This window comes from Papio anubis, chromosome 20, assembly GCF_008728515.1.
Source record: "Papio anubis isolate 15944 chromosome 20, Panubis1.0, whole genome shotgun sequence".
NCBI lineage: Eukaryota > Metazoa > Chordata > Mammalia > Primates > Cercopithecidae > Papio > Papio anubis.
The window spans coordinates 19,207,240-19,222,948 of NC_044995.1; the positions used below are offsets into that span (position 1 = coordinate 19,207,240).

General features: G+C 44.5%; 1 protein-coding gene across 4 annotated transcripts in view; it reads right to left on the reverse strand.

Annotated features, from left to right (window-relative positions):
* Positions 1-14,283, reverse strand: part of ZNF527 (zinc finger protein 527) — a 26,483-nt gene extending 12,200 nt beyond the window's left edge. The window contains exons 1-4 of one of the 4 annotated variants that reach the window (XM_009194323.4): positions 13,995-14,283; positions 9,628-9,701; positions 4,088-4,204; positions 2,619-2,714 (exon numbers count right to left, since the gene is read on the reverse strand). In XM_009194323.4, the coding sequence (XP_009192587.1) occupies positions 2,619-2,714; positions 4,088-4,151 (160 nt within the window). In that variant the 5' untranslated portion in view covers positions 4,152-4,204; positions 9,628-9,701; positions 13,995-14,283. Of the gene's footprint in view, positions 1-2,618; positions 2,951-4,077; positions 4,205-9,627; positions 9,702-13,994 lie in introns of those variants that run through there. The other 3 variants (XM_003915432.5, XM_021930328.2, XM_021930329.1) reach the window with 3 other exon arrangements.
* Positions 14,284-15,709: the final 1,426 nt, after the last annotated feature.

Below are 15,709 nucleotides of genomic sequence, written 5' to 3' on the forward strand. Positions count from 1 at the left end.
TCTATCTATCTATCTATCTATCTATCTATCTATCTATCTATCTATCTATCTGTTTCCTAGCTTTATCTGTCTGTCTATCTATCTATCTATCTATCTATCTGTTTCCTAGCTTTAGCTGCTGTCAGGGCCAGTAGCCTAGTGACATCCCAGTAGCCTAGAGCATACCTAGCTTGGTTTCTAAACACCATTTCCCAATAAAGCAATGAGGGCTCCTTGGAGAAGTGGTTGATTCAAGGCTGGGGCAAGGAAAATAAGAGAACCTGGAATACCTTGTGCCAGAAGGAAGGATGTGCTCAAAAAATGTACGGGGGCATGTCAGAAGGTCAAAGGAACCAAAGTGAAGGAGATTCCAACATTCAAAGCTGGAATGATTTGAGAAACAAAATAATGATTCATTGGATTTACTTCATAGAAATAAAAATCCATAAATCTAAAAATAAATCCATTTAAATTTTATGAAGTCATTACATTCTATGAGGTAAATTAGGTTTACTTCATAGAAAAAAATCTGTAAATATAATTGAATATATAAGTAAATGGATTGGAAGGAGCAGCTCTTCCTACAGAACAATCACAATTAATATACATAAAGAAAAGAGGGAAATGGAAAAAAATCAACATTAGGTTAATACCACAGTAATAACAGTTGAAGAGATCCAGCAATAAATGCTAAAATAAATGGGCAAAAATTACAGAAGAAACTGAATAATCTCAAAGTATCTCCCCCAAGATATTTCTTAATTACAAAGAGAAAAATAAGAAATTTATAATGGGGCCGGGCGCGGTGGCTCAAGCCTGTAATCCCAGCACTTTGGGAGGCCGAGATGGGCGGATCACGAGGTCAGGAGATCGAGACCATCCTGGCTAACACGGTGAAACCCCGTCTCTACTAAGAAATACAAAAACTAGCCGGGCGAGGTGGCAGCGCCTGTAGTCCCAGCTACTCGGGAGGCTGAGGCCGGAGAATGGCGTGAACCCGGGAGGCGGAGCTTGCAGTGAGCTGAGATCCGGCCACTGCACTCCAGCCTGGGCGACAGCGCGAGACTCCGTCTCAAAAAAAAAAAAAAAAAAAAGAAATTTATAATGGAGAAACCAAGCAGACACTACCTTCACTAAGTGTTCAAACTTAACATCACCAATACTAAGACATTATCGATATTATGCATCCTTTGGAATGATGCACTGAGAGAGAAACAACATTATTTCTGTGACTTTTTTGCAAAAATGCATTACCTCAATCTAATTATAAGAAAATATCAGATAAATCAGATAGATCCAAATTGAGTACATGCAAATATAATGAGCCATTTGTGCAGAGTGAAGCATATCTGAGGGTTCCAGGAGAGATTACTCCAAGAAGATGAAGTCAATAGATCACCTAATATATCCAAGTATCTTGAAAGATTCAGACAATTGATGGTAAGTCGGGAATTGGATTAGGGATATGTACATATAAACTAAGCAAAAAAAAAAAAAAAAAAAAGGACAAAATTCCCAAGTCATTATTAACTCCATGGAAAATAAAAAGGTGTAGAGAAAAAGTAACTTGGCATATGCACAGCACAGCTATGACTAGCACTAAATGGCCATAATAAAATAAATGCTGAATAGTGACTTAACCAAAATTATGATATTGAGATGATGGGGGATGGGAAATGTGTGTATTTGTGTATGTTCACATGTGTTGAATTCAGGAGAAGAAAGTGCTAACTCCTTCTTTTCTTTTTTTTTTTTTTTTTTTGAGACACAGTCTCAAAAGGCTGGAGTGCAGTGGCGCGATCTCGGCTCACTGCAAGCTTCGCCTCCCGGGTTCACGCCATTCTCCTGCCTCAGCCTCCCGAGTAGCTGGGACTACAGGTGCCAGCCAGCATGCCTGGCTAATTTTTTGTATTTTTAGTAGAGACCGGGTTTCACCGTGTTAGCCAGGATGGTCTCAATCTCCTGACCTTGTGATCCGCCTGCCTCAGCCTTCCAAAGTGCTGGGATTACAGGCGTGAGCCACCGCGCCCGGCCTCCTTACTTTCTTATGAGAAGATATCGAATAAGGGCTCACTCTGAAAAAACAATCAAGAGTAGCAACATTAACATATTTTTGGAGATATGAAGGGAACACCAAAAGAAACTACAAAAGAAAAGAAAGTGGATTGCTCTAGGAAGAGGGAAACTGGGAAGCCAGGAACAAGAATTCCTTTTTCAAGGGAAAAAGCCTTGTATAGGCTTTTTGGTGTGAAGGTAATTGTGTTTTTTGGCAAAACGGCAATTATTTTTGCAACCTAATGATACTACTTGATTTTTTAAACAATGTGTGTACATATCTTTCATAATTCTGATAAAAATAAAAACTCCGAAAAAGAAATCTGGAAATGAAATATAATTCTAACTGTAAAGGGAAAAGAAGAGCTGAGAAGGATTGAGATTCAAGGTATAGGTGGAAGACTAGAGAGCATAATTTGATAGAAAGAAAAAGAAAAAACCCCAGGGTGTGGTGAGGTTTCTAGGGAAGCACATACTAGGGAGATTTCAGTTCTCATCCCACCTGAAGCCCAAAAGAGTTTCCTACTTACTACGTGGTCGAGTACCTTACAATAGTCCTCCCTGCCTGGTGATCTGTCACTCACCTGCACAGTGACCCTGTGACATCTTTCTCTCCACCATCCACGGCTCCTTTCCTTGCTCCAGTAAGGAGATCATGTTGGGCTTAGAAATGGAGAGTCCTGTTCACAGGGAAAGAAAATGAGAGCAAGAGACAGACAGACATACAGACAAACAAATCAACATGCCACAGCTGTTCTGGGACGCAGACCCAATCTCTCGATCATCAGGCAAGAATGGACATTAGAGGAAGGGCTAGAGAATGGAATGATGCTTGTGTGGATGAGGAGGAGGATGAAGCTTCTGCCGTGGCAGTGGTTCTCAAAGTGCTACAGCAGCTGCAGCCATCACCTAGGAACTAATTAGAAATGCACATTCTCAGGCCCCAACCCAGAACTATTGCGTCAGAAACTACAGTGGCTCTCGAACTTTAATAGACATCAGGGTCATTTGCAGAGCTTATTGAAACCCAGACTACTGAGCCTACTCCCAGAGTTTCTGATTTTGTAGGTCTAGAATGGGGCCTCATAATATGCACTTTAACACATTCCCAGGACATGTTGATGTTGCTGTTCCAAACCACCATTCTATGGCAAAGGGAACTACCCATTTCCAACTCTATGAAATTACTTCATACACCGGGCGCAGGGGCTCACGCCTGTAATCCCAGCACTTTGGAAGGTCGAGGTGGGCGGATCATCTGAGGTCAGGAGTTCAAGACCAGCTTGGCCAACATGGAGAAACCCCATCTCTACTAAAAGTACAAAAATTAGCCGGGCATGGTGGCGGGCGCCTGTAATCCCAGCTACTCAGGAGGCTGAGGCAGGAGAATCGCTTGAACCCGGGAGGCAGAGGTTGTAGTGAGCTGAGATCAAGCCACTGCACTCCAGCTTGGGCAACAAGAGCAAGACTCTGTCTCAGAAAAAAAAAAAAAAAAAAGAAATTACTTAATGTGTTCAGAATATCTGCCAAAAGTAAATTAATTAATTAAAATTTAAGAAACTTAAAAAGTTGCCGGGCGCGGTGGCTCAAGCCTGTAATCCCAGCACTTTGGGAGGCCGAGACGGGCGGATCACGAGTTCAGGAGATCGAGACCATCCTGGCTAACACGGTGAAACCCCGTCTCTACTAAAAATACAAGAAAATTAGCCGGGCGAGGTGGTGGGCGCCTGTAGTCCCAGCTACTTGGGAGGCTGAGGCAGGAGAATGGCGTGAACCCGGGGGGGCGGAGCTTGCAGTGAGCCGAGATCGCGCCACTGCACTCCAGCCTGGGGCACAGAGCAAGACTCCGTCTCAAAAAAAAAAAAAAAAGAAACTTAAAAAGTTAAAAATATATACATATTTCAAATCACTTCCTGGGGACAGGAAGTAGAAAGGCAAGTAAGTGCTTTTAAGATGTCTTGAGATGTCCTAGATATTCTCAACAGAGGAAGCAAAAACACTCCAGAGGAAGACTGTTAAATGATGGGGGAGAAACATCCTTACCAAGCCATACCAAGTTCCTGTAGTTCTCCAACATGACATCTCTGTATAAATCCTTCTGAGATGGCTTCAGCCATTCCCACTCTTCTGGGGAAAAGTCTAGCGCCACATCTCTGAAGGTCACCAACCCCTGAAATAAAAAAATTCTTGTTCACCAGGTACCCAGACACCCATATAGTCCTAGCCAAAAAGATGCATTTGGCCAGAGTTCAAAGCTCTAAGTGACGCAAGGAAAATAATTATTGGAGAACAATTACATGCTGAGGTTTGTCAAATACTTTAAGAGAAGAGAAATATTAGAAACAGACTCACCATTTGATAATTTTACATTTTTGTAAAAAAGACATATATACACAAAATTAGCTTGTAACAAGAAACAGCAAAGACTAAGTTGTATGTTACGTATACTAAGTATAAAGAAAATCTTATATGGGGGATTCCTTTATATTCCCCAAATTGAGACATCAGGTGGGGCACAATAGGAGAAAGGCCTTGAATTGGGCTTTAACAAAAGGGTATGGCCTGAAAGTTAGACTTTATATGTAAGGACACATGTTCAGGAACATATCCTGAAGAAATAATGAAGTATATGTGAAGCGACTTAGATAGAATTTTCATTGCAAGGTTATGCAAAAAATCTGGAAAAAAATTACATGTTCAAAAACAGAATTCAGGCTATAGCGCTGAACTGTAGGCTAAATGAAGGGAGAGATATTTGTTTTATAAGCTGATATGTATCTAGTGTCTATTACAAAACTGATCACCTTGTAAACTCTCAGTAAACATTTGCTACTCAGGGAATAAATGGTGATGTTTCCTATAAAATGTCCATACGAAGAAAGAGTATTCAGTGCTTAAAAATGATAGGGTTCCAGTCTGCATAATATGTTCTCTTTTTCTTATCAAAAATAATGAAATATCAGGCCAGGCATGGTAGTTCATGCCTGTAATCCCAGCACTTTGGGAGGCCAAGGCAAGCAGATCACCTGAGGTCAGGAGTTAGAGACCAGCCTGGCCAAAATGGTGACACCCCGTCTCTACTAAAAATACAAAAATTAGCTGGACGTGGTGGTATGTGCCTGTAGTCCCAACTACCTGGGAGGCTGAGGCAGGAGAATTGCTTGAAATCGGGAGGAGGAGGCTGCAGTGAGCCGAGATCGTGCCACTGCACTTCCAGCCTGGGTGACAGAGCAAGACTCCATCTCAAAAAAAAAAAGAAATATCAAATATGGTTATTCTACGTAGTGGAAATAGGGCTGAATGTGTCTAGGGAAAAAATTACACAACTCCATAGTGTTGTATAACTTCCATGTGCTCCTCTACTCTTTTCTGAGTCCTAGGAGGCTGACTGCATCAATAAACTCCCTTGTCCCATCCCATATTCTGTTGGGTTCAGCCACAAGCAAGAGATGAAAGGAAGGTAAGTAAGGCAGAATACTTATTCCCCTGGCTCCCTCCCTGGGTGGGAGCACCACCCTGGGTGGTCTCTGTCTTTCAATCAAAGTTCAGAGCACCTGTCAGGGGCGCCCTCCACCCAGTTCTCTGTCTCTGGATTCAAAGATCTAGGGTTAGAAGTAAGAGAGCTATGCTGTTATGAGCCCCGGAGTACAGCACGATCCTTCATAGTTTCTCTATGTCCTGATAATACCTTGTAAATAGTCGCCTTTTGATTACCTTGCTAGAACGTGATTAATAAAACATGTTGACACAAATTACTTCTCACATATGGCCAGAGAGTCCTCAAAAGCACTGCAAAACCACTCTACTATGCCTCCCTAATAAATTCACTCTCCCCATCTCCTGATAACTATTTCATTACTCTCTCATCAACTCATCTCGTTCTCACTTTGAACTTCCTCATCCTCCAGCCACCATATGTATTTACCCTTCTGTATCTGTACTGATAGCTGTATATTCTGTTTGCCCTCTGTGACTATGGATAAAACTCTAGGCTTCGAAGACCAGTCCCTCCACTTGCCCACACAAAGACATTTTCACCTCTCTCCCTTGTACTACCAACTATTCTCGCTTTACTGGATCATTCCAATCAGCAAAAAAACTGATGCAATGTCTTCCATCTTGTAAATAAATACATAGATAAGGCCGGGCGCGGTGGCTCAAGCCTGTAATCCCAGCACTTTGGGAGGCCGAGGCGGGTGGATCACGAGGTCAGGAGATCGAGACCATCCTGGCTAACACGGTGAAACCCCGTCTCTACTAAAAATACAAAAAACTAGCCGGGCGTGGTGGCGGCGCCTGTAGTCCCAGCTACTCGGAGGCTGAGGCAGGAGAATGGCGTGAACCTGGGAGGCGGAGCTTGCAGTGAGCCGAGATCGCGCCACTGCACTCCAGCCTGGGTGACACAGCGCGAGACTCCGTCTCAAAAAAAAAAATAATAATAAATAAATAAATAAATAAATACATAGATAAATAAATAAATAAGTTCCCTTTCCGTGATCTCACTCTAGCTATTTCCCCATTTCTCTACTCCTCTTAATAACAAAACTCTTCCGATGAGTTGTCTAGACCAGTGTTATCTACCGGAAATATTTGAGTCACATATGTAATTTGAAATTTTCCAGTAGTCACAAGAAAAAAATAAATAGAAAAAATATTTTTATTTAACCCAATATATCGAAAAAGTTATCATTTCAACATGTAATATAAAAAAATTAATGAGATTTCTTACACTTTTTTGCACTGAATCTTCAAAATCTGGTATATACTTTGCACTTACAGCGTATCACAATTTAGAGTACTCATATGTGCCTGCTGGCTACACTATTGTAAGTCTAAATTCACTGTCTTTGTTCTCACCTTCCTCATTTTCCATTCTCTTTTTTCTGCTTTTTTTTTTTTTTTTTTTTTGGAGATGGAGTTTCACTCGTGTCACCCAGGCTGGAGTGCAATGGCACGATCTCAGCTCACTGCAACCTCCACCTCCTGGGTTCAAGCGATTCTCCTGCCTCAGACTCCAGAGTAGCTGGGATTATAGGCATGTGCCACTACGCCTGGCTAATTTTTATATTATTAGTAGAGATGGGGTTTCACCATGTTGGCCAGGCTGGTCTTGAATTCCTGACCTCAGGTGATCCACCTGCCTCAGCCTCCCAAAGTGCTGGGATTATAGGCATGAGCATGAGCTACTGCACCAGGCCTTTTTTTTTTTTTTTTTTTGTGACAGGGTCTCACTCTTTTTCTGTTGCACAGGCTGGAATGTGTATCACATGAATCATAGCTCCCCGCTGCCTCAAACTCCCAGACTCAAGTGATCCTCCCACCTCAGTCTCCCAAGCAGCTGGGACTATAGGCATCTGCCACCATGCCTATGTTTTTGGATTTTAGTATCAAATATTTTTTTAGAGACAGAGTCTCCCTATGTTGCCCTGCATACATAGTGGGTCTTGAACTCCTGGGCTCAGGTGATGGTCCCGCCATCTTGGCCTCCCAAAGTACTGGGATTACAGCCATAAGCCACTGCACCCAGCCTCCATTCTCCCTTAAACCCACCACAGTGATGTCTTCATCCCAGTCATTCAATGAAGTAGCTATTGTCCAGAATATTTCTATGTTACCAAATCCAATGGTGAGTTCTCAGTCTTCATCTTCTTCAGTCCCTCTCAGAGGAACTTGGCTCAGTTGATCATCCTATCCTTGAAATACTTTCTCCTCTTGGCTTCCAGAACCCACACTCTTCTGGTTTTCCTTCTACATCAGCTCTTCTCAGTCTGTTTTGCTAGTTCCTCCTCTTCTTGTGTGGCTCTAAATGTTGAACATCCCAAACTCAGTCCTACGACCTATTTCCTACCTACATTCACCACAACCTTGCCCTCAAGATAATCTCACCCTGTCTCATGCTTTAAATGCACTAAGGATGGCCGGGCGCAGTGGCTCACACCTGTAATCCCAGCATTTTGGGAGGCCTAGGCAGGTGGACCACAAGGTCAGGAGATCCAAACCATCTTGCCAACATAGTGAAATCCATCTCTACCAAAAATACAAAAATTAGCTGGGCATGGTGGCATGTGCCTATAGTCCCAGCTACTCAGGAGGCTGAGGCAGGAGAATCGCTTGAACCCAGGAGGCAGAGGCTGCAGTGAGCCGAGACTGCGCCATTGCACTCCAGCCTGGGCAACAGAGCAACCCTCCGTCTAAAAAAGAAAGGAAGGAAAGAAAAGAAAGAAAAAAGAAAAGAAAAGAAAAGAAAAGAAAGGAAGAAAAAATACACTAAGGACTCCCAAATTCACATCTATAGTCCTGAACTCCAGATGTATAATCAGCATTCCATTTGGATATCCAAAAGGTCTCTAAATATATCCAGAACTCAATTCTCTTTTTTTTTTTTTGAGACGGAGTGTTGCTCTGTCACCCAGGCTGGAGTGCAATGGCGCAGTCTCAGCTCACTGTAAGCTCCACCTCCTGGGTTCACGACATTCTCCTGCCTCAGCCTCCCAAGTAGCTGGGATTACAGGCTCCTGCCACCACACCCGGCTAATTTTTTGTATTTTTAGTAGAGACCGGGTTTCACCGTGTTAGCCAGGATGGTCTTGATCTCCTGACCTCGCGATCCACCCGCCTCAGCCTCCCAAAGTGCTGGGATTATAGGCGTGAGCCACCGTGCCCGGCCTTCAGAACTCAATTCTTGATGTCCATCCCACTTCACATTGTCTTTTCAGCTCAGTAAATGGCATGCCCATTCATGTAGCTGCCTAGCCAAAAATCTCTGTAGGCATCCTGACTTCTTCCTCTCACACACCACAACTAATCCTTGATCAAATCGCATTTTCTATCTCCAGTGTATACCCAGAATCTCACTAGCTCTAATGCCACCACCATGGCCCAGGCTGCTATCACCTCCTGTCTGGATTACTAAAACAGTCTCCTGACTGGCCTCCCTGCTTCCACCTTTACTCCCCTGCTATCTGTTTTCACTTTAAGGCATAAATCAAATCAGATCACAAACGCTCCAATGAACTTAACTCTCCTTCACTTAGAACCAAATTCAAAGTTCAGATCATGACTTGAAAGGGCCTACATAATTTGGTCCCCAGCTATTCCTCTGACATCATAGTGATCATTTCTCTCCAAGGACAGACTCATTGCTATCCCTGGAACACACCAAACACGCTCCCACCATAATAACTTTGTACTCCTTCTTTTAAAGCTCTTCCCCAGATCTCCACAAAACTTACTTGCTACTTTCACTGAAGTTTTGCCTTGCTAAATGTCACTTTCTCAGAGAGGCCATCCTTGACCTCCCTATTTAATAGATGACTCAGTAATCAACCTCTATCCCTTATTTCACTTGCACCTCATCACCAACTCAAGAAATCATCATCCATCTAAAGAGGACAGCTCTGCTGCATCACACAGGTGAGCATAACGCTGAGTAAAAAAGATATTAAATGTTTTGTAGAAGGATTATATGAACAAAAGGTGGAGAGAGAAAAGTAGAGGGGGTGCTCACTGGGCTATTTGTGACTTTCCCTGCGGTTCCAAAGTCCTGAAAAATGAGGTCAAATGTCTGAAAACAAAGCGAAAGAGCATGCTTACCTGGGACATGGCTTTACAAAGCCCCACGGCCATTCCTCCTTCTTCAGTTTTCTCTTCTGAAGAAGAACAAAGTCCTGAGAAGGGAGAGTTAAGGAAGAAATGATGGTGTGTCAGCCCTATGTTTTTGGTCCAAGACCCACAAAATGGAACTATTGCCCCTTTCTTCTCCCTACATGGGCCAGTCTCACCTTTTCCAAGATCTGGCAGGGGGTGGCGCGGGGGAATCCAAAGCTGAACTTAACTCTCAAAGTCTTGACTTATATTAAGCATCGCCTGAACTCAACAAAATCCAAAGTCTGTCCTACAGCCAACAAGGTGGTTCATGATCCAGCCCCTGGCTGTACCTCTGACCTAATTTCCTACCCTTTTGCCCCTTGCTCACCACACTCCAGGCACACGTGTCTTTCTGCTGTTACTCAAACACTGTGTACATCCCTCCTTCAGGGTTGTGACCTTTTCCTTCTGCCTGGAACTTTCTCCCAGACACCAGTATGGGCCACTCCTCTTTATTCCTATATGCATTCAGGTGTCCCTTCATCAGAGGGACTTCCCTGAAAAGTCTACCTAAAGGGAACCCCTGTTCCAGGTACTCAGTTTTTCTTTATGCTGAATTATTTTTCGTCTTAGCATTTATCACCACTGGACATGTTACATATAGCTTTGTTTCATTGTTTCTCTTCCCATACAAGATTATAAGATCCAAGAGAACTAGGTTTTGTTTGGTTCACTGGTGTATTCTAATGACAGAACACCACCAAACCATGGTAGTTTCTCAAAAGTATTAGATAAATGAAGAAATTTTACTGTGCCTCATGTAATATAAATATACCATGTTAACTCATGCTGTGTTAGGCAAGTAATTTTAATTTTCCTGTGCCTCACTATCAGACTAGATCCCACATAATTAATCCCATGATCTCACATACACATAAAATTCTCACCCAATCACAAACATACACACATTTACACAATCATAGGCATAATCTCTCTCACACACACAGCCATATTAGCACAAAGACAGAGACTGTCACACATAGGTATCATTGTGTCTGTCACACATAGGTATCATTGTGTCATTATCTCATTTAATCCTCAGAACTACTACTCCACAAAACTATAAAGATAGGTATTAATATCTCCACTTTACTGGTAGTAAAAGGGAGGTTCCAGAAGCTTAAACAACCAACTCAAAGTCAGGGGCCCAACTGAAATGTGACCCCAAAACCAGTCCTCTTTCGAAAGGGCACGATGTCTGAATGGGGAATATTCAACACAACCTGAGTAATCAATGCCATATATTCCTTAGAGAGGCATCTTTAGAAATGGCAGATGTTACCTTTATTTCCCTACGGAAATGCAGCCTGAGGGAAACATTGGCAAATTTTAATACTAAAGGAACTACAAACTGGGCAGTCTGAAGTTAGTTCCTTGTCCTCTTAGGGTCAACATTTCTTCATCGTCAAAATAGGGACAGGCTGGGCACGGTGGTTCACACCTGTAATCCCAGCACTTTGGGAGGTCAAGGTGGGCAAATCACTTGAGCCTAGGAATTCAAGACCAGCCTGGGCAACGTGGCAAAACCCTATCTCCTCAAAAAGTAGAAGAATTAATCGGGCGTGGTGGCATGTGTCTGTAGTCCCAGCTACTCGGGAGGCTGAGGTGGGAGGCTTGCTTGAACCCGGGAGGTAGAGGGTGCCAAGAGCCGAGATTGCACCATTGCACTCTAGCCTACAGCACAGAGCAAGACTCTGTCTCAAAAAGAAAGAAAGAGAGAAAGAAAGAGAGAAAGAAAGAGAGGAAGGAAGGGAGGGAGGGAGGGAGGGAGGGAGGGACAATTGTGGTTGACCTAGAATTCAGTATACATCACCCCCTAATTTCACCCCCTAATTCCGGACTACTTTGCACTAGACAACTCAGTCCCTAGCAGTTATTTCCTTAGTGTAATGCAGCTTGAAATTGTCCATACAAGCTTCTGCAGCAGGGCGCGGCGGCTCACGCCTGTAATCTCAGCACTGTGGGATTCTCAAAAAAAAAAAAAAAAGCTTTTGCAACCTGAGAAGAGAATCAATGTAGTTTTCTTAGAATCTGGGAGCAGAAGCCTGCATAAAAGAAACTTCAGTTTGTTTGTTTTGTTCTGATAGCTGTGTATCTCTTGGGCAATCAATCAATCAATCAATATGTTTTTTGTTTGTTTGTTTGTTTTTTGAGATGGAGTGTCACTCTTGTTGCCCAGGCTGGAATGCAGTGGTGTGATCTCAGCTCACTGCAGCTTCCACCTCCCGGGTTCAAAGCGTTTTCCTGCCTCAGCCTCGAGTAGCTGGGATTACAGGTCTGGCACTCCCTACGCCCGCTAATTATTTTTAGTAGATATGGGGTTTTCTCCATGTTGGCCAGGCTGGACTCAAACTCCTGACCTAGTGATCCGCCCACCTCGGCTTCCCAAAGTGCTGGGATTACAGACGTGAGCCACCATGCCCAGCCTGGGCAATATAAAAGTTTGGAATGAGCCATTAGTCTCCAAAAAGAAGGTATGATGAAAAAAAAAAACGTTTTGCTTTTGGGCAGGTTGACTCCCTCCTTCCCTCATTGGCTACATGACCTCGAACCAGGTGGAAATCCATCTCTCAGAAACTTTCTTGTCCACTGTGAGGGTGCGGCGAACCTAGGGCAGAAGGTGCCACCCTTGTTCACGCCCAGGTTCACGTTTTAGGAAATAGGTAATAATTTTCTTCTTTATCAACTGAGAAGGTCAAAATAAAAAACTCAGCACACTTGGTATATCAGAAAAAGAGTCATGGGTCCAGACTCTCAGCACCAAATATGGAAGAGTTTTGAGAAGGATAAAGCTAAATTCTCAAACTCAATAACCTAAGGAGAGGAAGACTGGGCTTTCAGATTGGGCTTCCCTCCCCCAGAAGCAGCTGAGGATGGCCTCACTAGAATGTTTTTAGACCGAGTCCTGTCACTCACAAGGGGACAGAAGGAAGAGACCCATATATAAGTTCCCATGTTCTGAAGGTTCCTATTCCAAGACCAGACCATCTTTTCCAAAACCCTCAAAACCCAGGGCTACCATTTTTCACACTCTCAATGTGGGAAAGAACAAGGGAATTTAGTAATTAAAGGGGGGAACTTGACTGGACACAGTGGTTCAGGCCTATAATCTCAACACTTTGGGAGGCCAAGGTGGGAGGACTGCTTGAGCTCAAGTTTCAGACCAGCCTGGACAACATGGCATGAAGTCTCTACAAAAAATAAAAATAAAAACAATTAGCCAGGCATGGTGGCACGTGCCTATGGTCCCAGTTTCTTGGGAGGCTGAGGCAGGTGGTTTGCTTGAGCCCAGGAAGTCAAGGCTGCAGTGAGCTGTGATCACACCACTGCATTCCAGTCTGGGTGACAGTAAGATCCCACCTTGGGAAAAAAAAAACAAAAGACCTGGCGTGGTGGCTTACGCCTGTAATCCCAGCAGTTTGGGAGGCCAAGGCAGGTGGATCACTTGAACCTGGGAGGCAGAGGTTGCAGTGAGCCGAGATCACACCATTGCACTCCAGCCTGGGCAATAGAGTGAGACTCCATCTCAAGAAAAAAGAAAAAAAAAAAAAAAGCGAGACCACTAGAGCTAAACTGCTTGTGTTTGAGTTCTGTTGCTGTCACTTGTTAACTGTGTGAACTTGGGCAATTTTAATATTCCTGTGCTTCCTAAGTCAATCCCACAATCTCATATACACACACAAACTCTCACTCAATCACAAACATATACAGAGTCACACAAACACACCCATAATCTCACACAATACACAGCCACATAAGCACAAAGATAGATGGTCACATACAATTACACCAACAGAGATAAACAATCACACACAATCGCACACATAGTAGCATACCACACAAGTCACACATCTTGTCACAATTACCCATACAAAACTATACCTACAGAGGCAGATGGTCATAGTCGCACAATCACACTTGCTGTCACACACATTCAAACGCAGTTGTATCCGCAGAAACAGGTGGTCACATAACCACACACATGCATTTACACACACAATGTCACACCCCAGCCTCTCATAAACACACAGCTACACCTGCAGAGACAGTCACAAACAAACGCACATATTCACAGTTTCACCCCCAGACACAAATGGTTACAGTCACACACAACCGGGCGCACGCGCACAAACACACACAGTGACACAAGATCACATTCTGTCACACCCGCAGCCTGTCACATAGTTGGTAACACAGTGAAACACACACGGCCTCCCCAGCGACTCCTGCCGGGTTCCCATCCCTGGGGCGTCCGGTCCACCCGGAGCCTGCCCTTGACCTCCCGCTCTCGCTCGGGGCCCGGCCCCACTCACCTCCCGGCGCCGCGGGCTCTGCAAACGGGCCCCGCGACCAAGACCCGCGACGTCACCTCCCAGAATCCTCCGCGAGGAGGAGCGAGGCGAGGACTGAGGCGTGCAGGACTCTGAGCTCTGCGAAATCTGCCAGCGACACCGCGTTCCCCATGGACCCCGCGAACCACGAGCCCCAGAACGCTTTGCGCCACGGCCGTCATCGTTGAACTACACCTCCCAGAGAACCCCGCGGCCCCCTCCTCTGCGCGCCTGCGCCGCGGGGGCTGGCACCGGAGAGGGCTGTGTGAGGTCCCAGGCGCTCAAGTGAGCGTGAGCTGCTGTGTAGGGGAGAGCGGCCAGGCTGCGCGCTGGGCTGATTGGTTGAATGCTTGGGTGTGGTGGTTCGTGTGTGACTGTTGCTGCACACCTTTATGCTTGCTCACGAAAGGAGCGGCGGATTTTGTCAGTGCAGGGAGCTTCTGTATTTTAAATCACGTCCCGTGATTGTGGGTAGCTGAATGTGAAAATGTGGATGAAAGAGACTGTGGCTGACATTGGGGGTGACCGTTTCTGTTACTGTGAGGATACCACTGATCCGATGTGTGTATCTCTGTCTGTCTCCCGGTCTCACTGTTCCTTCACCCCCATCTCCTGCCATGGGCCGGGTTTGTGGTTTTGTTGTTGTTGTTTTGAGGCTATCTTGGCGCTCACTGCAACCTCCGCCTCCCAGGTTCAAGCGATTCTAGTGCCTCAGCCTCCCCAGTAGCTGGGACTACAGGCGCCCGCCACCATACCCGGCTAATGTTTGCATTTTTAATAGAAAAGGGGTTTCTCCATGTTGGCCAGGATGGTCTGGAACTCCTGGCCTCAAACCATCCGCCTACCTCGGCCTCCCAAAGTGAGGGGACCATAGGCGTGAGCTACCACGCCAGGCCTGTTATCCTCATTTTTATGCCCCATCTCTGCCTGTACCTAATGTGATGCCAGTCACAGAAGGGTGATTAGATTTCATTACTCTGAGGTTGCTTGTTTGCACCAGAGCCGTAAGTAGTTTGGTAGCCGATAGCCCTGGTGTTCCTCCTGCTGTTGTTTCCACCTTTTCACTCTACAACTTTAGGGCCCAGCTTTAAGAAAACTGCCAACAGTCAGGACAAGAATGTGAGCCCCTGAGTGAAAAAGTTCCAGACTAAAGCAGCATTCTTCCCCATCCCCAGTCCCTGAAAGATCTGAAAGGTGCATCCATGTCAAGATCCTAGTAAGTCAAGATTCTTATGTGGAAGCAAGGGAAAGTTCTTGAGAATGCCTCCTTGGAGAATACGTCCTCCAATCCCCTGCCACAGAGAGCCCTCTAATTGCTAAGGCTAGAGAATCTTCTACAAAAGGAATGTGGGTATTAGAACTGATTGCTGTTTACTCTGTGAAATTGGGCTTTATTACTTTCAGAAAAAAATCAGAATTTTTTTTAAGGCTCTACAAACATGTAATGGTTTAATGGGGAAATTTACAAATTCAGTGGTTTTTGGATGATAATTGTGGTCTGGTACTTGACAATTAGATTAAACAGTTCTTCTCTGGACTTCATTATCAGGAAAGTTAGAGATCATCTTGGATGTTTCATACCAAGGTGCTGAAATTTAAGATTCTCCATTCTTTTTGTAGAGACAGGGTCTCTGTCACCCAGGAGTACGGTGGGGCCATTTTGGTTCACTGCAGCCTTGACTTCCTGAGCTCAAGCA